The following is a 22725-nucleotide window of genomic DNA, read 5'->3' as shown; positions in this document are numbered from 1 at the left end:
TATTACTCCTATCAGGTCTATAACCCCTACAAAGATTTAAAAATAGTTATTTAACAATACATACAATAAACACGTGCTACTGCACAAAATAATAATATAGGAATGCATATTTACCAAGTTAGATTTAATTGTTGGGTAAGATTTTCCAGCGGCACCTGGCCACTCAAAATACCCCCGTAAGAACTAAAATCTCCATACGTGTTAGCTTGATTGGGTTGTTCTTGCAGGACCTCTCTGGTATTTTTTCAACATACATCTCCAGAACATTAAGGGCGACTAAATGTTTTAATTCTTCTGGCGCATTCAAATAATCCCTTAAAGAATCATCATCATTGATATAATGCCTACCATAAAGCACTATACCATTGGAAACTGATTGTGGATATTTGTCTGTTATAGAGATTTCATACTCATCTGTACTAACCTTCGTTTTTTCATATATGTAAGTGACTAGTGATTCATAAGACATTTCAAGTGGACATTTAACATGAATATTTGGTCTTTTATTGTAACGAACTGTATTATTGTCAGCAAGGATAATACTATCCCAATGTATTGAAACCTTAACTGGTGGAATATCTTGAGCCATTTTTTGTATGACTTAAGATAGGTTTTTTTGAATGACTTAAGAGACTTACACTTATGAAATGGATGAGTTTTTACCTCGTCCAACATTCTTCTTAAATAGATTCATATTCACCCCTATTGCGCACAAGAACATTGTGTAATGTGAATTTAATTCAAATAAACGGTCAAAAATGCAGCATTGCGTTGTCAAATCGGTCCTTTAGGTGTCATAAAAAAACTGAAATTGGCATGTATGATGTGTTGTCAAATCATATCCTATTGCGCACAAGAACATTGCGTAATATGAATTTAATTCATATAAACGGTCAAAAATGCAGCATTGTGTTGTCAAATCGGTCCTTTAGGTGTCATAAAAAAGCTGAAATTGGCATGCATGATGTGTTGTCAAATCATGTCCTGTTGCGCACAAGTACATTGCGTAATATGAATTTAATTCAAATAAACGGTAAAAAATGCAACATTGTATTGTCAAATCGGTCCTTTAGGTGTCATAAAAAAACTAAAATTGGCATGCATGATGTGTTGTCAAATTATGAATTTAATTCAAATAAACGGTAAAAAATGCAGCATTGTGTTGTCAAATCGGTCTTTTACGTGTCATAAAAAAGCTGAAATTGGCATGCATGATGTGTTGTCAAATCATGTCCTATTGCGCACAAGAACATTGCGTAATATGAATTTAATTCAAATAAACGGTCAAAAAATGCAGTACTATATATAACATGATTGACAAACAACTAGTATTCACTTTAAAACGAGCTATCATGACATTCTACAACCAATTTGGAAATCTTGATTCTATTACATGTTTTACCTCAGCAAAAATATTTGAAGCAATGGGCAAGACATGAGAACTAGATGATGATGATTTTCATTACTCAAATAACCCTAACAAAAGATTCAATCAAGAATACAATAAAACAATGAGAGAAGAGTGGAATTGACGTGTTAGGGAGGCTGAAGTACTGGAGCAAAAGTTAGCTTCAATAGGGCTTAAACGCTCAAAAAAACGTGCTATGTCAATGCCTCGCGGAACTCCACAAGAGTTTAATTTTGCTCTTAATCGTTTTCGCGAAGAGAACAATCGGATGCAAATACGTTACCATAGGGTATAATATGGTATACATGGTAGCACAAGATTTAGATTCAAGTGGGATTCGGACTGTGAAATGTTCGATGAAGATTAATATTTTTCTTATAATAAGGTAAGTAGGTAGGGTCATAAAGATCCCCTCCCCCCCCCCCCCCCCCCCCCCCCCCCCTCCCCCGAGGGTACTTGGGGTTTGCAACTATATAAGTAGCCCTTTCTTTTGTTATTAGACTACACCATATTCAATGTCGAGTAGTAGAAACTCAGCTTGGTCTTTACTCCTTCCAAAAGAACCAAATAACAGTGATGATGAGAGTTCAAATCATAGCAGTTTTTCGAGTGATACCAGTGATTTCAAACCAGACGAGCTAAATCCGCACCTTCTTGTAGAGCGTAATGATGATTTATGCACTGTGAAATATTGTAACACCCCGTACCTTTAACCTAAGCTTTGACCATGATCCTAGGCTTAGAAAATCAGATAAAGAATGTGGGAATTGGAATTTCCCTGTTCAGTTGCAAGATGGGAGTTTACGCCCATGAACAGTGACCGTATTTCAGTATACGGGCCGTAATCCAAGTCGTAAACTAAAACCAAGGATTTCTGAGCATTCTGGAATTTGGCAATTTGATGTCAAATGGTTAAATACGGATCGTATTTCAAAATTTAGCCCGTATTTCAAAACTTATTTGGAATTTGAGAAACCTTCCTTCATGAAAGTTGTAGATATTTGAAATACCTTTCCAACGGTATATTATGGGGGCCAAACGGACATCGGTGCAAAGAGTTATGGCCATTTTACTGAAGAGAGGCAGTGCTGTCCGTATTTCAAAATACGGCCCGTATTTTGAAATACGGCCAGTATTTAACTGGGCCGAAAGATTAATTTTTTCAGAACAGTATATATTCGACCATATCAGTTCAAATCATTATTTTTCATTCCTTCAAGCCCTAGAACGACCTCCTACCCATCCTCCATCATCAAGAACATCAAGGTAAGCCGACTCTAATTATTCTAACTCAATTCTAATACATATCCTTGTAATCTAAACAAGAAATCATCATTCTAAAAACTAGGGTTTTCAAGAAAACCCATCTCAAGGTTCAAGAATTCTAGATTTTGGAAATCTTCTTCAAAGCTCAAGTCTTTAATTCAAGTTTTGGAGCGACTAAGGTATGTAGAGTTACTATCTACGTGTGGGAACATCATTGTTCTTCCCCACGCCTCATAATCCATAAAATTATGATTCTCTACTAAAACTAGGGTTTCAATACCATGCTCATGATAACCCTAGGTCCATGTCCATGATTATATTATGTATGAATTGTTATAATTCCATCATTGAGTTCTTAATATTTCTTTATGATTATTGAGAATCCGTTCGTAATCTATGAAAACCCATATCTTGTATTTCATGGGTTCTTGCATGCATGTTTTGACTAAGAATGATTATTTCATAAATATCCTACAATGTCTACAAGTTTTCATGCAACTATATTATATAATTACTTTCATGCTATGATACAAGATACATACATACTAAATACAAGTTATCTCATGAAACCATGTTTACAACTTATTTCATGAAACCATGTTTACAACTTATTTCATGAAACCATGCTTACAAGTTATTTCGTGAAATCATGATTACAAGACAAGTACAAGTTTATTCACGAAAATCATGGGCTTCTTAGCCAATTATATTATGTTCATGTTTTTGGGAGTTGCACGAATTACCGAGAAGGCTCAGATAGCCTGAAACTATGTAGCCACCATAGGACAAGGATCGCTCCGCCCAGTTAGGACGATACCTTAATTTTACACTGAATGGATCCACCAGGCACGATACCATCTTATACCCTGGCAAGGTATGAGGGCTCTGCTAGTCGCGGCGAAGACCAGACTCCACGTACCCACGTGGTGATATCACATGTCAGTTTATGAAATGCTCTCCCTACTTATCATGTTTTACTTATGTTATATATATATATGTACTCATGCTCATGCTCATGCTCATGTTCATGTCCAGGTTTTCAGTTTCAGTTCTTACCATGTTATTCCATGTCCCATGTTATTTCTTTCAGTTGCTTTACATACCAGTACATTCAATGTGCTGACGTCCCCTTTTTATTGCCCGGGGGGCTGCATTTCACGATGCAGGTACGTATTTACAGGACACTGCATCTGCTCAGTAGGATTTGCTCGTATCAGCTCATTGGTGAGCCCCATCTCATTCGGGGTTTAGTCAGTTATCTTTATTCTACTAGTCATGCATTTAAAGGTATGCTGGGGGGCCTTGTCCCAGCAAGTACGTTTTCCAGTCAAGATTCACGATTAGAGGTTTCATAGACTAGTCAGTTTAGTTATGTTAGACATGCAAGGTGTTTAGCCATCTTTGGCTCAACTCATGTTATTTCCGCATTTATGATTTAAACAAGTGTTTCATTAAATTATTATGACATCTCATGTTTTATAAAAGCTCAGCACGTTCATGTTGTATTTCCGCTCATGTTATGCCTCATGATGATTCAGCAAGCCATGTGGTTCGCTCGGTCACATGCATTAAGGCACCGAGTGCCGTGTTTCGCCCAGGCCATGGTTCGGGGCGTGATAAATATTCAGATCCGCGAGAATATTATTGCGGTTTATTCCGAGAATGGTCACATCGGATTGCCGAATCAGAACGTCTTGTTCGTGACTTGGAAAATCTCAACGCTCCAATCCCAACAAGGTACTCACTAACCATGCCTCGAGTAGGTCCAACAACTTGCGAGATGGTCGTACAAAGGATTAGAAAAGAAAAACAACGGAATGTTGGCAAGACGTTGTAGATTTTACATGCTAAAGTTGGCTGAAGAACAAGCATCATCAACCGGTAGAGAACTAGCATCTCCTGAAAAAAGATGTGTGTTAAGAGACTGCCAATATCGTTCTGAGGACGATATTGAGGACTTCTATTCTGATGACGATTAGGGTCTATTTAGGCTCATTGTCTTAGATTATGGGTCATTTAAGTTTCAGACTAAGGCTGTTAATTTGTATTTTTATTTTATGATGAAGTCATAAATTTGAATTAGTTTGGCATGTTTTTAATTCTTCAATGTTTATTGTTAAAGTCTATTATTAATTGACAATTTCACAAATAAATTAGTACATAAAGGGTGCGGATTATATTATAGGGGAAAAGGTACAACTAGTAAAAAACATAATCCATAGAAATATTAAACTTAATAAACAAAATACATATAAATAATAAACAACAACAACATAGCACAAATAATCTTCCACAATTTAAGTTTTTCTTTCAAAGCTATTTTCTCGTGTTGAGCCTCTCTAAGTTTAGCCTTAAGCAAATTTCGCTTTTTTTCGGAATCGGTGAGCAACACCTCCAAACCTTCAATTTTTTCTTCAGCTTCCACAAGCTTAAATTTCGAGTCCAACTTAGTGGTATTTCTAGAGATACGTGAAGTCGCGGTATCTCTATCCAAAACTGGATTTGTAAACTTTGCCGCCACCATTTTATCCACGTGAATGCTATCTTCCCACCGAAAGTATTTGCAACCGCCCATATTCTATAAACATTACAAGAAAATCAGTTTTTTAAAGTAAAATATATGAATAATGTGAAGAAAAAAAACACTAAAAAATGTAAAAATACTTACTTCAGGCACTTTACAAAGCCAAAAACGGCGACCCGGATTATCTTGGGTCTTTGATGTTTTTAGTTTACAGTAATAACTGCATTCGCAAATATTGGGTTGCATAGCAAACATTGAAGTTTCAAAACTTTGAGACATGTTTTTGGAAGTGCAAAAGTGTGTTGAAAGGGTGAAGATGGAGGAAATGAAAGAGAAGAGAATGCATGTGGTGGGTCGGGGGTTTTTAGGGAAGGGTTTCACGCACAGATTCTGTGCATGAAAGGGCCAAAATATAAATGTACACTTTGGCCCTTTCACGCACAGTGCGTGAAGCCTAGTCTGATTTTTTTTTTTTTTTTTTAATTTTAATGGATTAGTTTGGTTTCAATTTTTTTTTTTTTTTTTGTTACAAAAGTGCGGGCTCCTCCGAAGGGATAATATGTGTGTTTAGTGTACAAAGGGGAAGTGCAAATTATGCAATCGGAGTTGGTGCGGTGCTGACGTGGTCGTTTTGTATACTGCTGCTTGTTCGCATTGCTTCGTGAAATGGACCCTCCCAAGACCAGTCAATAATATTAGGTACACTACTGAGGGTAAACCATGTTCCAATCTTTCACATTTTCCACAACGTTTTAATTTGATTTAGGTATTATGTTAATACTACCAAAATAAAATTTAAAGTTAATATAGAAATATCCTTTAAGAGATAAAATATCATATTAAAATAATTCAACAGAATTGAATTACGAAAATTGTGAAACGTTTGAAATGGTGTCAAACAGGGGCGGATCCACCCTTTAGGGTGGACGTGGCATGACACTCCCTAGATTGGTAAATTTTTTATATACCTATGTTGCAATTTGCTTAAACTAGATTAAATATTTGATCCTGCTACCTCCAGTCTCCAATTAGACAAATGTGTCATGACTGGTAAACACAAGTTTGAATCTATCTTGAACATTTTTCAACTCCCGTTTCTCTTTGTGCTTTTTAGTTCATTTGCACCAGTCATTTCCCTTTTCGGCTCTCCCAATTTTCTATTTGTCTTTTTATCATTTATATTTTCTTTCTTCTATTCTATTATTTTATCTGTGATCTCTAGCGAGAATACACAAAATAGAAACTTCAAAATCCCTTAAATTAAGTATTTCGCTTAATCTCAAATCTGTGAGTATTTAAATTAAAAAACTTGGGTCTCAATGAGAATTTTGGATTGAGTGAAAAGTCAATCTTTTTATAATTTCTTTTGTTGATTACTCCCTCCGTCCATGTTTAATTGCCTATATTTGACTTGAGACACTCCTAATAAGCAATAAATAAAATAAAAAATGAATTTGAGTACTTAATAATAAGGGTAAAAGAGGTATAAAATGGTAAATTATGTCTTGGGTTTTCATACTATACAACTTACATATAAAAGTAGACATCTATTTAGTATAGTGGATAAATGAAAATGGACGAAGGGAGTGTATTATAAAAATTCGTGTTTTTCTATAATTGTTAAATTTAGTTTAAATCACTTTACTGCTTGAATTGTGATGAAAATTTCGTAAGCATTGCTTAGAAAAAATATGAAATTTATGATTTATTTTTTAAAACTTATAGTTATCTAATTCTACATTTACTTAATTATAGGGTGTAATTTGCCTATTGAAGAGTTTTTCTATTATTTTTCTTATTTTGATCGGTGCAATTCCCTTATTGAAGATGTTATTTTACTTGTGCAAGTACATTTTTAATATACATAAAAGATGTAAGCTCCTTGGTGAAAATATTGATTTTACTTCTGTTGTTAATGGATGTGATTCCTTATTTAAGATACTAATTAAGTTCGTTTCTTGATTTTTGAGATGTAATTTTCATATTTGCAAATAAAAAATGGCCTATTAAGTTAACCCGAATAAACTCAAAAGAGATGATCTCAACCCAATTACACGTTTCTAACACGATGTACATGAAGAAAATTGTAGCACTCACTACGTTCAAATCCTAAATCCGCCTCTGGTGTCAAATATTATTTCGTCCTAAATAAAAAGACTCATGTGTATATCACACAGAATATGCAAATCAAAACTCTAAAATAAAAAATAAAAAGTAGAAAATGATGGCTCTGTCAAGTGTCAGTGTCTAGAGTCTATTTGAACCGAAGTTTATTTACTTGAGAAAGATGAAGACGTTTGCATGGAAATTTTTTTCTTTTTTTTTCATGTAGGAAGTGAGATATGAGAGGAAAATTTAGACATTTTATGAGAAGTGATTTCTTTAAAATATGCTGAGTATTAGGGGGAAATTAAAAATTGATTCCAAAAGCAATTTCACTGTTCTCTTTTGTTCACCTTAACCTAATTGGTACTCAAAGGTTAGAGAAATGTATTTATACTTTGCTTGATTTTTTCTTATACCAAAATTCTTATCTCATTTTGTTTACTTCCACCTAATCCTAATTAATCCAATTGTACCCAAACCTTAGTTAGTTCTACAATTGTTTTCTTCAACATTTTTCTCTTCTATTCCTTCGCTTCAGCCAATTTATATCCAAAGTTTAAAATGTTTTGCCTTTAATATTCTTTCCCTTCATTTCACCCAATTGGTACCTAAAGTTTGTAAACTTGTATTTTACTTTTGTTTTTCTGTTTTCTCCTTTTCACTTTTCTTCTTTTATTTCCCTTCACTTTACCCAATTGATTCAAAATAGAAGTACAGAAAAAGTGGAGGAAAGGTAAACATGCAGGATAATGCATTTTTTCTACTACTTAATTTCCCTCCTAAATTATCCAAACAGAATGTGAGAACTCTCACTCAAAGAATTTATTTCTTTTATTCTAACTTTTCCTTTTTCCTTTCATGCAACAGTTAATTAGTCAGAATTTGTTTTATTGGAAAGTAAGAACCTATAATGTATTCTAACGAATGAATATGATGATCACATAACCTATTAGTACCCAACGGCCTTTCTTAAAAAATTAATTGGGTTCCATTAACTAACAGGCGAATCTTAAAATTTATAATGTACTCACAAATTTAAGTGAACCAATAAAAGAATAGACACTCTCAACCGTTTGCTTTTCTTGTTTTGTTTGGACACTAAAGAAAAAAATATAAAGTTAATGGGTAGATTCTTCATGCCAAGTTTTATTCATTTCCTTTTTAGGGGTTTATCATGTGTGTGTGAAGAGCAAAAGTGTATAAGCAAAGCAACAGCCAATTTTATGAAATTGCTAGAAACAAATGCAAGGAAATGGACCAACAGCTAGCATTGTAACAACGGGAATATGAATTGACTAAACGTGAGAAAGAAAAAACCATACATATATAGACGACAAAATGACAAAAGGAAAACACATTTATATGCAATGGTGTATTAAGAGGAATTGAATCACAGCTGGATCAATTGTCTCTTTCTTTGTTCACTACTACTATATATCCTAAAAGCCATTACGTTCTATTACTGAATTCTTGCTTGCTTCGGAGTTGGGACCATTTAGCTTTCAAATTAACATTTTGGGATTTTTATATATTCATAATAAAAAATTCTTTCACATTATTGTTTTTTAGTCAGTATACGATGTGTTATCAATACATAATCTATATATAATTAGTGTATATACATTATACACTTATTTTATACAGTTATGCACTGAGTATGCATTAATAATGATATTTTAAACTGTTACGGCTAGGCAAGTAAAAAAAAAATTAGCAACCGGCTAAAAATATTAAGATTCCATTCTTGAATTCCACAATAGTTCTATTTACTCCAAGCCTTCTCGTGATGAACTTCTTTATGTTAAAACTTAAACTATGTGAGAATATAAGTTACATTTTTAAATGAAAGCTAGCGTTCTTGTGACGCCAATTTAAGATTTTCGAACTACCATTAAATTAATACCTTGCTTCCTCGTGACAAAGAAAACTATCATTTTCTTAAGTTAAATACGCATGATATAAATATATATCCCATGAGCACATTTGTTCAAAAGACATGAAGGATAAAACATTCGAGCTTGTACAGTTTTCAAATCCTCCTTTCTCTTCTTCGTATTATTTAAATTTCATATTCATTTTGCAATTGATACTAAAACGAGATCGAATATATCCTAAAGTGTCCGCTTTTAGCATTTGATTCAGTTACATATGATTGTCAATATAGATTATAGAATCATAATACTGACAATAAGAAACTTTTTTTTTTTTTTTTTTTTTTTTGAGTTTTACTTTCCATTTGAAACCAAAAGGATTGGGACGTTAATAAGTAGTGGTCCTTCCCTTCTTCGAAGCTTCCGCCTACTCAGTTTTGAACTAATCCACCTTGGTGGAAATTTCACTTTAGCAAAAGCACTTCTTTTTTCTTCTTTTTAATTTTGGCTTTATCTTCTTCTTCTTTTTCCTTTTTAGTTTGATCTTTTTCTCTCTAACCGTTTTATCCTTACTTGCCCTTTTTTCTGTTTTTCGAACACAGCGTAACTAAAGCATCAATTGACAAAAGGAAGCAAATTGAATTTGCAAGAAGGGAGACATGCTGGCGTTATAGATTGATGTCCTAGATGGCTAGATTGATTAGTCTTAACTTTAAGTTTAATGGCTGAAGCATGTTGATTTAAAGCAGAATTTGCACAGGCACCAGAAATGGATATAGTTTACGAACATTTCATAATTGACGGAAAATGCAAGCAACCAAGATGGCTAGCTATGTGAATTATTATGATGGTACCAATTGCAAAATCATGCATGCCCTTAAGTTTTTTTTTTTTTTGATACACAAAAACATGCATGTCCCTTAGCTTACGCAAAAACATGCATGCCCCTTACACAAAAGGCTTGTCGTAGTCATTGCTCTTACCTCCTCCTCTATCTTGTGATGTCTCACCCACGAAAAAGAAAAGGAAAGAGACACTAAAGGAAAATTTGAGCTTAATTAGCTAGCTAATACTGATGCATAGAGTACAGTCTCGAAGCTCTGTCAATCCAAGGTTAAGATAGATGAGAATAAATCACTTAGTATTTTTGTTTTTGATGAGATTTGAACCTGAGACCTCATGATTTTTAACTAGTCCTTCATTAATCACAAGGCCAGACCCTTGGCATTAATTTCACTTAAAAAAGTTAAAGTTCTTGTTCCAAATCTACCTTCCGAGTTTGTATTTACTTAAAAACCACTCTTATAAAAAGATAAGATGGAGAAATTAGGACAAATATCGCTTTTAGCCTACTCCTAAAGGTAATTTGCTAACAAACTTCACAATCAATCAGTCTAACTTATTATATACTTATCATGTGGTGTTCACTTTCTAGTTTCAATTATGTTTCTGCTGAAAATTATTACTGTAATAAAAAAACAAAAACCAAAAAACCCAATGTATTTTTTGATCAAAGAATATATACTAGAAGAGTATATTGATACTAAATAAGAGGAGAGGTCTCTTAAGTTAAAAAAAAAACTCTGTATTAGAGAAAACGTATAACTAATTCACCTTTTCGTTGTAACAGAAAATAAGGGACTTGCCTAGAAAATTGCATCATTAATCTTAGTTAAACTTACCCCCCTAAATTTTCCCAAGTAGTAATAGTCTCCCCTGGGGTAGCAAAGTTCTTTGTGGCGGGGTGGGGGTGTTGAAGGACTAGGTACTTTGAACAGCTATTAATCATCACAAGTTGATGACAAATTGTCTTATGCACTGTAAGAACCTCAGTTGTCTACAAATCTGTGAATCTAAATTCCAAAACTCCATTTGTAATATGACAAATAGGAGTCTCCAACTGAGATTTATTTTCTCTCTCATGCTTCTATATAAACTATGAAGAGTATGAATATATGAAGAGTGTGAATATACGCATGTCAAATAGCGAGACAATATATTTGAAATATTGATCAGATTAAAAAGCTTTATAAAGAACAAAATTCATTAATAGGTTTGTTAGGTCACTCTCATCGTGTTTTGCTCATTGAGATGTCCCCTTCACTCCAATCCCACCCAACTAGGATCAGAGTGGCAAAAATTTGTCCTAAGATCACATATGCATATTATGTAAATAAGTTCATAAACGTCACTTCAAAATTTAATACGAATATCTTCAGTACATCAATTTAAAGAAGGAAAATAAAAAAGCACAAAGTGACAATAAGGTCCATGACGAGACTTTGTCTGGTAGGAGTATTGATGCATCACTTTCCTTCTTGTGTTTGGTACAATACTCCCAAACATCTTAATGCGGAGTATAGACTAATCTTACTCTCTGTCCACCTTCAGCCAACAAACAATTATTAAAATCTAAAATTCTTTTTCTTCCCTTATTTTTGACTGGTGATTATGTTTTTTTTTTCCTTTGTACAACTGATGTTGGTGGGGACTTTCTTCTGGAAGTAAAAGAAGTAATGTGAAATACCGGTACAGCAAGAATAGTGATCTCAATGATGACGTCTCCAATTTAGAGAACAAAAATACCCAAATGACTATGGTTTTGAAGGAAAGTCTTTGTATCTTGATGGCATTTACCTAATCAAATCGAATATCAGCCGTTTGAATTTATGGATCGGTTGAATAGATAAGAAAAGCTGATATCCGTATGAAATTTAGCATATACCTACCATTAATCAGAGATCCCAAGTTCAAACCTTGAGAATAAAGAACGGCTCCCCTTTAATAAGCCTAATAAAATGCAAATCGGAATTATTAGGACTAACAAGTATAGTAAAATAAGTTATCACATACCATCTTTCTTTGATAATTGGCCCAAGGAGAAAACTCGAAATATTAGCAATAAATCATGATCACATAAACAGAAAAGTATTCAGTTGTGCCATATCAGCAGTGAACACAGCCAGAAAAATACAAAAACTAAAACCGGGGGAAATGGGTATGCCTGGCAACCGGTTCCAACCGGAACCGGACCGGTAACCGGTTAGGGAACTGGCCGGTTCCAGTTAACCGGTTCCAGTTTAACCGGTTCCGGTTTACCGGTTTGAAACTCCAAACCGGAACCGGTCCGGTTTTAAGTAGTTAAAACTTTTTTTTTTGTTTTTTGTATTATATATATATATATATATATATATTATAGTATTTATTAGTATATTGTAGGTATATTTACATATGTTATACAATTTTATAATTAAAGTTTAAATATTTACTGACTAACAGGCTAATAGCAAGTCAGCAATACAAAATAGTGTTTTTAGTATACATATATATGTATAACTTAATATACTTATATATATGTATAATATATATACTAACTATATATATTTATATACTATATATACTTATATATGTTTAAGTATACTATATAACTTATATATATATATATATATATATATATATATATATATATATATCATACGTATATTCTTAGTATATTTTAGGTGTATTCCTAACTTAATAAAAGTAAAAATATGAACACAAGTAAATAGAAGAAAGCTCAATGAGCCATATATTTTATTCATTCTTGGAAAACATTTATTTGCAAGTTGTATTTTTTTTTAACTTGCAAATAATACATGAATTGTACAAAAATAGTAGAATAATAAAATCACCAATTTTGAACCATTTCGTTAATTTCCCCCACATCATATTCGGTCATGGAAATATCTTCAAAGTCTTCCATTTGGTCCGGTCCACTAGCTATCAAATCTTCAATTTCTTCCTCTTCGCCTTCCTCCGCTTGTAAGTTTTGGTTGCATCGCTCCGATCTAATCCAATCGCGAATGCACACTAATACTTGCAAGCTAAAGCCGGATAATGAATGTCTATGGTCTCCAATTTGCTGTCTTCCTTGGCTAAATGCGCTCTCCGAAGCCACGGTTGATACTTGAGCTGTAAGGATATCTCGAGCCATTCTTGAAAGTACCGAATAGCTTGCCTTGCACTTCTTCCACCATGCTAAGACGTCCAAATCATCTTGTTGGTTGATATCCACATTTGGCTGCATCAAATAAAAGTTATATTCATCAAAGTTTGCAGTAGAAGAAGAAGTTGGCTGTGAATGTAAAACTTTTAAACCCGACAAGCCCTTTTTGCTACTCTGAGAAGTAGTAGGGCGTGGAGCAACGGGTGTAGCTCGTTCTTCCAAACTAGAATAATGAGTAAAAATTCTTCTAAACTCATCATCAATAGCGAAATCGGCTTCAGTTAAAGATGGTTGAACTCCCTCTTCAATTTCTAAAAATGTATAAATTTGACTAACCAAATTTTTAGTAAAAGACAGTTTTAAACAAGGATTTAAAAGGGAACCCAATATAAATAAAGTTGGGATGGGAAAAAAATACTTCTTAAATTTGATTGTCATTTCAAAAATAGCCACTTGATAATCGGGTTTATATTTATACTCTTGTAAAACTCTAGCTATTTCCGCTAAGTAGGCTAAAATTCCGGTTACCGTGGGATAGAATTGTCTAGAAAAAGCAAGAGTTGCATTATAAAAAAAATTCTAAGAGGTCAACACATTCTTTAACATCTTCCCAATGCGCATAATTTAACCAATCATCACTATCAGTATTATATTTGTTGTGAACTTGTTGTATAGGAATCCTATACTCATATGCTTGTTGTAGCATAATGTAAGTGTAGTTCCACCTAGTCTTAATTTCTACTTGAATTTTCTTAGGTCTAAGGTTATTTTCCACACAAGCATTCTTAAAATCTCTAATTCTTCCCCTATTAACATTACAAAAAAGAAACGCAACCGCATCTCTAACTTTTTGAACAGAATCATCAAAATGCGCAAGACCATCTTTAACAATTAAATTTAAAATGTGACAACTACATCTTACATGAAAAATATTTCTTAGCGGAGGGTTTAGTTCTCTTTTTATAAGACCTATCGCCTTTGTATTATTAGAAGCATTATCTAGAGCAATACAAAGTGTTTTTCTATAAATGTTAAAAAATCTCATAATAGTAGACATTGAATCAGCTAAAAATTTTCCATCGTGACGACCTTTTCCTTCATCATATAAAAAAGCTATAATTCTTTTTTGCATAACCCAGTTGTCATCAACCCAATGACATGTAATAGCAAAAAAATCTAAATGGTTAATACTAAGACCCAAATCAGCGGTAAGACAAACATTACAATTTAAAGAATTAAATACATGGCGCAAATAAAATCTATATTTTTTAAACAAATCTATAACATCGGCTCTACAAGTACTTCTAGGAATACCCTCAAATAACGGATTATAACAACGTTGAATGTAAATAACAAACCCCAAACCCGAGGGAAAGGAAAATGGTAAACAATCATAAGCTACCATTTTAGCTATTTCTACGCGTTCTTTTTTCTTGTCATACTTAAAATTTCTACCGGTTCGTGGGTTTATCGTCATTTGAATCCCCCCCACATTTGAACCTGTTTGCTCTCCCCAAATATCCATATGTTTGGTTCTCATATGAGCATTTAGTGTACCCGTTCCACCATCCTTACCAGTTCCTTGCTTAAAACTAAATACTTGTCTACATATGTTACATGTAGCTGATTGATTTTCCCTATTCTTAGTCATAAATTTCCAAACTTTAGCTGTTGGCTTACGAGTTCTAGGCGGTTTGTCTTGTGTATGTGATTGTGCATGACATGTATCTCCTATGGGATTTTCGGGGGGTTGTGTTTCATCATCATCATCTAAGTCTTCATCAAAAGTGTCGGTAAAATGTTGTTGCATTGCCTCATGACCTAAAGGTGGATTATTTCCACCAACATCAATACCTAAATTAGGTGTTTCTTCCACAAATGTTTCCTCATTAAGCGCACCCCTAACAATACGACTACTACTACCGGCACCACGTCTTAATCTCTTTGACATTATTAAATAGAATTAATTTAAATCACAATCAAATAAATCACAAGAAAATAAATTACAATAAATTAAATTGGTATAATTAAATTGCGTAAATTAAATTGCGAAAAATAAATTGCTAGAATTAAATTGCGAAAAATAAAGATAGAGTTGGAACGAAGGTACCAAATTGCCAAATTAATTTCCATTGCAAATCCACCAAAGCTACTTCGGATTGTTGCAAAATCACCAACTCCACCAACAATATTATAATTGCAAAATTAATAATTGAAAGTTGAAACTATAATAAGACTTTGTGGCTAATTATTGCAAAGTAACTATAATTGAGAGATTGAGATTTGAGAGAAAGATGAAGAAGAGTGAATTGATGTGAATTAAAATGAAAATGAAGAAGGGTTTATATAGGGGTGGGGATGAGTTAAAGTGTTAAAAAAAAAAAAAATTGGGGGCCAAAAATTAAAAAACTGACAGTTTGGCAACGGCCATTTTTGCAAATGGACCGTTGCCAACGGTCCATTAACGGACACTGCGGCCCAACGGCTCTTTCCTTTTTTTTTTTATTTTTTTTTTATTTTCACCTGTTAAACCGGTTTAACCGGTCCGGTTCCGGTTCCGGTTTCTAAAATATCGGAACCGGACCGGTAAACTATTACACGGTTAACCGGAACCGGTTAACCGGTTTAACCGCTTCCGGTTCCGGTTTAGCCGGTCCGGTTACCGGTTAACCCGAACCGGTTAACAGGTTTAGAAATGGGTATGATAACTTGCATTAAGCTGCTTAGTTAAACAATTAATCTGCACGATTGTCCTTTGGGGTCGTTCTTTAACTTTTGCCCCTCAAATTGTTGATCTTTATTTTTTGCCCAACGCCTAAAATACTCCGAGATTCTGGGTTCGAACCCTAGCTTAATCATAAAAATAAAAAAATATTCGCAAGTCAAGGCTTCGCGAAAAGTCTACCGCTGGCATTACTAAATGTCAGCCGGACACGCCAGACTTTGCCTTATAAGGCAGACTTTTAGTTATGCCTTAAGGAAAAGTCTGTCGGGTTGTCGGTCAGCCTTTGCCTAAGGCATAACTAAAAATCTGTCGTATGCGGCCTTAAGGCATAACAAAAAGTCTGTGTTATGCAGCAAACTTCGCATTAAGGCTAACTAAAAGTCTGCCGGATCCAGCAGACTTTTAGTTATGCCTTAAGACAACATCTGCCACATAAGCCAGACTTTAGTTATGTCTAGGCAAACTTTGCCACATAAGGCAGACTTTTTGCAAAATCTTGCCTTGCGAAATTATTATTTTTTTTGACTAAGCGGAGGTTCAAACCAAAAATCTCGAGGTATTTTCGGCCATCTTTTTAAGTAAAAGACAAAAATTAAAGACCACTGCCTTTGAAGGACAACCCGCGCAAAAAATTGAATCCTTAACTGCTGCCTCCGTAACACTAGGGCCCGTGGAGAAAATAGGTTGGAAACGAAATAGTATTTCAAGAATAGCCAAAATTTACAAAGTTTTAACATTTGGACGCCTTAGAATGGACTTCTGACATGCATGTCTGAAGTTGAAAATACGGGTTTTTTAGTTTTAACTTCAGAAGTAGAAGCGAAGGAGCAGCAGTAGTGCAGGTCTAAGTTTGTCAGATCTGAAGTTTGCCAATACTAGCTAAACTTTAAGTAAACCTTAATCTGGTTATGTTTTAAACAGCACGGCTACCTGGTGCAATTCCTACCCAAGAAATGACAAATTCCTATATATAATAAGGGACAATGCAAAGATTTTGTAGTCCTTAGTTGAATCTCAATCATTTAGTTGTGTGCTTGCTAATTAAAAGGATTGTCTCTTCCACATCTACCCGTGTACTTATTATTTATTGCATGATATACCAAAGTATGTTTCAAATAAATCAAGATAATCTTTTTTGGTAATATTGTACATGGCCCCTTTATTCAACTTTTTGTAAGTGAAATATGTACCATAACTTCTTTTTGTCATATATTTAGCCCTACTATATTCGTTTATTACTTAGGTTGTCACCTTCAACTTGGTAAATATAGTAAAGTTTGAGACCCTTTAAGATACTTAAAAAGTTGTGAATAGTAATGATGTCATCCAAAAGAACCAACTATCCATGAAGATAAATAAATAATAGTGCTCCCTCTGTCTCAATTTTTGTGGCACCGTTTGACTAGACACGGAGTTTGAGACATTTGAAATTTGTGATCCAAAACAAGTTTTAGATATTAGTGTGGTTGTAATTCACTTAATAAAGTTAAATTGTTTTTAAATGTAGAAAAGTGACATTCTTTTTGGATAGACTAAAAAGAAAAGTGTATCACGTAAATTGTACATAAGGAATAGTAACTTTGAAGAGCTCATTTGGTATTGAGAGAGAAATCTTTAAATGATATTTTCACTTCGTAAATTTTAGGATTATAGTTAGATTTATCTTGATCTTATCTCTTAATAATCTTTTTATTTTGAAAATATAAATTAGGTATGGTATTTTAACATAATTTTGTATAGTAAAGAAAATCAAAATTGATCCTTTGGAAAAATAGAAGCGAGAACGAACAAAATTATTAGGTACGTCGTTGCATTGAGACATGATTTACTTATTAAAATTTAGTTGATCCTAACATTCTTGGACTGATAGCATAGTTATAATATTATTATGACATAAATTATTAAAATTATATTCCACTTAGACTCTAAAAAAAGAATAGAAAAGAAATGTCATTTTCTCACCTGCATCTTTTGAAAAGAAAAAGAAAGTTTAAATTAAGAAAAGTACCAGTTTTTTATATTTTGTATGATTTAATTAGAATTAGCATGTATTAATATCATTTTAAGTCTCAATTTTTAAAATTTTAAATTTTATCTTTATGTACAAGTAAATTCACCAATTTCTCAACAGAAAAATAAATGTAAAATGTATGGTTTGATAGTTTTTTCTTGAACCAAATTATATATTAGTATTCTTTTTTTGGTAAAAAGTAGTTTATAGTTCATAAAACATGGTTTTTACTAATCATGCTTTAATCTTAGTTTTTTCTGATGCAATAGCTTTTAGTATATTAAGGTATCAAAGCTTTTCAAGAATTAATATATTAGGATCTTTGAAAATAAAAGAATTTTTAAGGTTTATTTAATGTTCATAATTAAGTGGAGGAAAGAGAGGAGGGCTGGTAAGCAGTGGCGGACCCATGTACAATTTTTGAGTGCTCCAGCACCATAAATTCAATCACGGAGTGTATAGCTGTATAGAAAATATAAAGGAAACAGATATAAATAGTTAATAGAGCACCCCCGAACTCAAAATTCCTGAGTCCAGCACCCCCGAACTCAAAATTCCTGAGTCCAGCACCCCCGAACTCAAAATCCTGGATCCGCCACTACTGGTAAGGGCGGGGGGTTTCGGAGGAGAGTAAAAAGGAGAGAGATGTAACTGTGTCTACTAAGTGATCAGCTCCTTAATCTATTTTTAATAACTTTTAACCTTTTTAATAATGTTGTAACTTTTGAAGTTTAATTTTGTTATAATATTTTCTAACTCTTAAACCATTTTAGTTTAGCTAAACATAGGCTTTTACGGATATCAATATGATATCTTTTTAAGAAAATGATGCAAGAATTTGTGGTGAAGAATTAAAAGGATCCTTTTACTTATCGAAAATCTTAGCTGGAAAATAATAGATTTCTTTGAATCACTATGAAGAAGAAGCAAAACACAATTGTCGACTACTCTTGTAGTCAATTTGGAATTATTTTAAATACTTCCAACTATGTTAGTTTACAATATATCAAAATATCTTTTTTCTAATTAAACTATTATAAAGTTTTCTACATGGATCTTGGGCCCGGGCTCAGCACGGACTTCACAAGACTAGTAGGAAATATAAGACCAAGCCCAGACAGCCCATTTCCAAAGCAACTACAGAAAAGCTTCATGCAACAATCTTTAACATTCTTCGGGAAGGAAGAAAGCAGAAAACAGCTAAGATCTTCATCATATTCCTCTTCGAGAAGCACCCAATTGACATTGCCATGAAGGAGCACAATTTTTTAGATGAATTATAACACCCCAAGCCCAGCAAAAGCTTGAGTAACGCAGCACAATTAAATTAAACAATAATATCATGGAGTTAAAGGGCATTTGTAGTGATCAACAAGTAGCTAGAGAGATAGCAAATGAAAAAGTTGAGTTGGATTCAATTCACCTAGCAAACCCTTATAAACTTGAAAATCTTAAGGTTTCTTTATGAAGTTACAGGATTTCATTCAAAAAAGCATCAAGAATATGCATAACAGCACGTTGCAAAGTAAAAACAGTATCTGCTCATATACAACAGTTTACACTACAAGTAACAAGATACAGAGGCCTGATTATGCCAACTAAATAAGTTTAACAGACATTTAGCTTTAAGAGCATGGTTAAGAGTTGAAGGAACATGAAATTCTCCAAGTTTGTTTACATAATCTAGTAAAGCCAGAATTAAGACAATCTCTATGATGGATCCAGTAAACTAGACCAATTACAGATCCCTTTTTTCTCAAGCTTACTCAGAAAACCACAAAATAAACAACTCAGTGGAATCAAGACAAAGCGTTCACCAATAACTTCTATGAAGTAACATGAGGAAGTGTTCACCAATAACCTTGATGAGTCCAATGCAATTATGTTTTATTGTGTCAATTAAATTTCACCAAGTGAACTATAATTGGAAAAGAGTTTCTAAGGGAACTAAGCCCCAATATTTTAAAAAAAAAACAGAGGCGGTTACAAACTTTTATAAGAAAATATTAGGGGGAAAATGTCCAAATACCTAGCAGCACAAAAAACTAAATGCATCCATCTGAACCTATGCAGCCGCAGGAATAGTAGCAGTTGCTTTCTGAGGTTTCATGGAACAGAAAAGATTCAAAACATCGGCATGGTTCCTAATGTATCTGGGACATATTGCAAGGAAGTCCTGTGCTTCACTCCGCTTTCCTGCTTTAAAGTATGCTTCAAACAAATTGAGAAATACAGAAGTTGATGGAAATTTCTTCACTGTCACTGTTTCAGTAAATGCAAGGGCTTCGTCAGCACTTCCGCTCTTGGAAAGGTACTTGATGAAGGGATCCAGAAAAGGCGGGTAATCTTGAATTTTCATCAAATGCAGAACATTCAGAGCTTCCTCGAAACCTCGCTGAGCCAATAATTTTCCTACCAAAAACTTATATGTGGTATGCCACACACGTAGGCCTTTCTCATTGGCCATCTTCTCGACAAGCTTGAATGCATGAATCGCTCTTCTCTTGCGGCAGTGCAAGGACACTAAGAGCTCTAAAGCATACCCAGCATGTGATGTCCCTTCCTTTTCCACCATCATTTCAAATGCATCTGAAGCTTTAGCCAGATCACCAGCTTCACAGTATCCTTCAATTAAAGATGTCCATGTTTTAGACTTTGGAATAGTGCCCGTTGATTCTATATAATTCATAAACTCATTTGATTCCTTATCCTTCCCACCGCTACCCAAATTAAAAGCAATTTTGCTCTGTTGAATCTGACTAGGTGTGAAACCAGCATCCTCCATTGCTTTCAATATCTTGTTGCATTCACCAAATCTATCAACACTGGTCAAAGACTTGAGAACGGCATCGAGATTAGCACCAGTCAATGAATTGCCACTTTCTGTGAAGACCCTTAAGACTTTTGAGAACAAGTTCAAATCAAGCTCCTTACTAACAACTATTTTCTTCAATAGAAAAGTGCAGTCCTGCGAGGATGGCTTGTTTACACCGACCATTGCAAACTCATACAAGTCCACGGCATCCTTAATCATTTTTCTCTTAACAAAGTTATCCAGAACCCTAACATAAATCTCTCTTTCCATTTCAAAACCTGCGGTTCTCATTTCATCAACTAACCTCCAGAACTTCTCACCGGACTCTTCCCTACCTAAGACCCTCGCCATAGCATTAAACGTCCGGTCATTATGCTTAAACAAACCACTCTCTTCAATCCACCTAAAGAATATCAAAGCCTTATTAGCTTCACATTCAAGATTCTCCAAAACCATACTGACCAATTCACTAGAAAACTCGAAATTCAACTCTCGCAGCTTCTTTTCCACGTCATCTCCCCATACATTTCCGCGAATCAATTTGCAAACCTTGGAACAAACTTCCTCGCTCGAATTATCACCATACAATTCTTTTAGCTTCTTCACATCGTCGCTAAGCTTATCCTTCTCAAATCTCTCGATAGCCCGATTAAACGTACCTCTCGACACCCCATAGCCTTTACTTTTCATAACTTGAACCATACCCCAAAACTCCTTAACAAATCCATTAGACCCCAATATCCCCAACATATAATTATACACCTTTGAACTCAACCTCTCACTCTCATTATCCTTAACCCAGTTAAAAACCCTCCGTGCCACGTCAGGGGCAGTATTAAAGCTCCGTAAGGCTTTTATAACCAAATCATGGGTGAGAGTAACATTATTAGAGTCTAAATCAAGCTTAATGTCGTCATTAGTCTTGTTTGGTTTAGAGAAAATGTCAGTTAAAACAGAGATTTGATCTGATTCTTTGTGTTGGACAGGCAATTCAGATGTAGAGAAACAACGTGGTTGGTAAGGGAGCATGTGAGATGCACGTGAGTAAGTGAGTGAACGAAGAGATGGATTTATTACCTGAAAGGGAGATTGATTGATGACGTGTCGTCTGGAAATGTGAGAATGGTGATGTCGGAGAAGAAGGAGAAGCCATCGTTGTTGATTTCGCATTGTTGTCAGTAGATTTAATTTGGTGATAAATGAAAAGAGTTTCGGCTGGTATTTTTTGGAATGAAAAAAAGGGGATTTTAGTAGGGTTTATGGAGGATGAGAGAAGGGAAAAACTCAGATGGAATGAGATTCGGGTCACATGGAAGATCCGAATGTGGTTTTTGGATTTGGATTAGGGCTACTACGGTTCTGGATTTTTATTTTTATTTTTGTAAGGTAAAAAAAGAGGGGTAAAATGATACATATATACCAATGCTACTCATCTTGTGGTCTAAAACAAGTCATGCATATTTGTGCGGCCGTAAAAAGTTTTAGGTTAAATTATTTTTAAATATAAAAATGTATTATTCTTGGGACACATTGAGTAACTATTACCAGCATTTTAATCAAAGATTGGGCTTAACATTTGAAGAACTAGCAAATTCGCAATTGATAGACAAATCTTCCAATATCAGAGCTCGCAAACACATCTTTGATTTTAGCTAGATTATGTTAGATTAATCTACCACTCAATATTGAGCTAATCAGCGCAATTAATACTACTAATGTGAGTGTAAACTGTAAACTACTAGCCAATTTTTTTTTTTTTTTTTTATGACATGAGAACCCGCAGCCGCTACTCTTTGGGTGCGCACAAGGTAAACCCAGCTTCTGTGCAATAGCTCGCAAACCACACAGGAGAGGTAACGCGCACTAGGCAAGCCCCGTGCGACGAGCTTGACCTAGAAGACAAATCTCGTGCTGTCGTTGACAGGGGGTTTCGAATCTGAGACCTCCATTATGAAAGCCCCATGCTCAACCAACTGAGCCACCCTTGCAGGTCTACTAGCCAAATTTTGATAAA

The 22725-nt window shown here is 34.2% G+C and overlaps 1 protein-coding gene across 1 annotated transcript; it reads right to left on the bottom strand.

Moving 5' to 3' along the window:
* Nucleotides 1-19762: 19762 nt before the first annotated feature.
* LOC132621862 (pentatricopeptide repeat-containing protein At3g02490, mitochondrial-like) lies at nt 19763-22052 on the bottom strand. Its single transcript, XM_060336328.1, has one exon. It carries the CDS (start codon nt 21879-21881, stop codon nt 19962-19964), a length of 1920 nt encoding a protein of 639 aa, XP_060192311.1. The 5' UTR covers nt 21882-22052; the 3' UTR covers nt 19763-19961.
* Nucleotides 22053-22725: the final 673 nt, after the last annotated feature.

This window comes from Lycium barbarum, chromosome 12, assembly GCF_019175385.1.
Source record: "Lycium barbarum isolate Lr01 chromosome 12, ASM1917538v2, whole genome shotgun sequence".
NCBI classification, from domain to species: domain Eukaryota; kingdom Viridiplantae; phylum Streptophyta; class Magnoliopsida; order Solanales; family Solanaceae; genus Lycium; species Lycium barbarum.
Note: the sequence above shows the minus strand (reverse complement) of the source record. Positions and strands in the feature narration are given on the sequence as shown.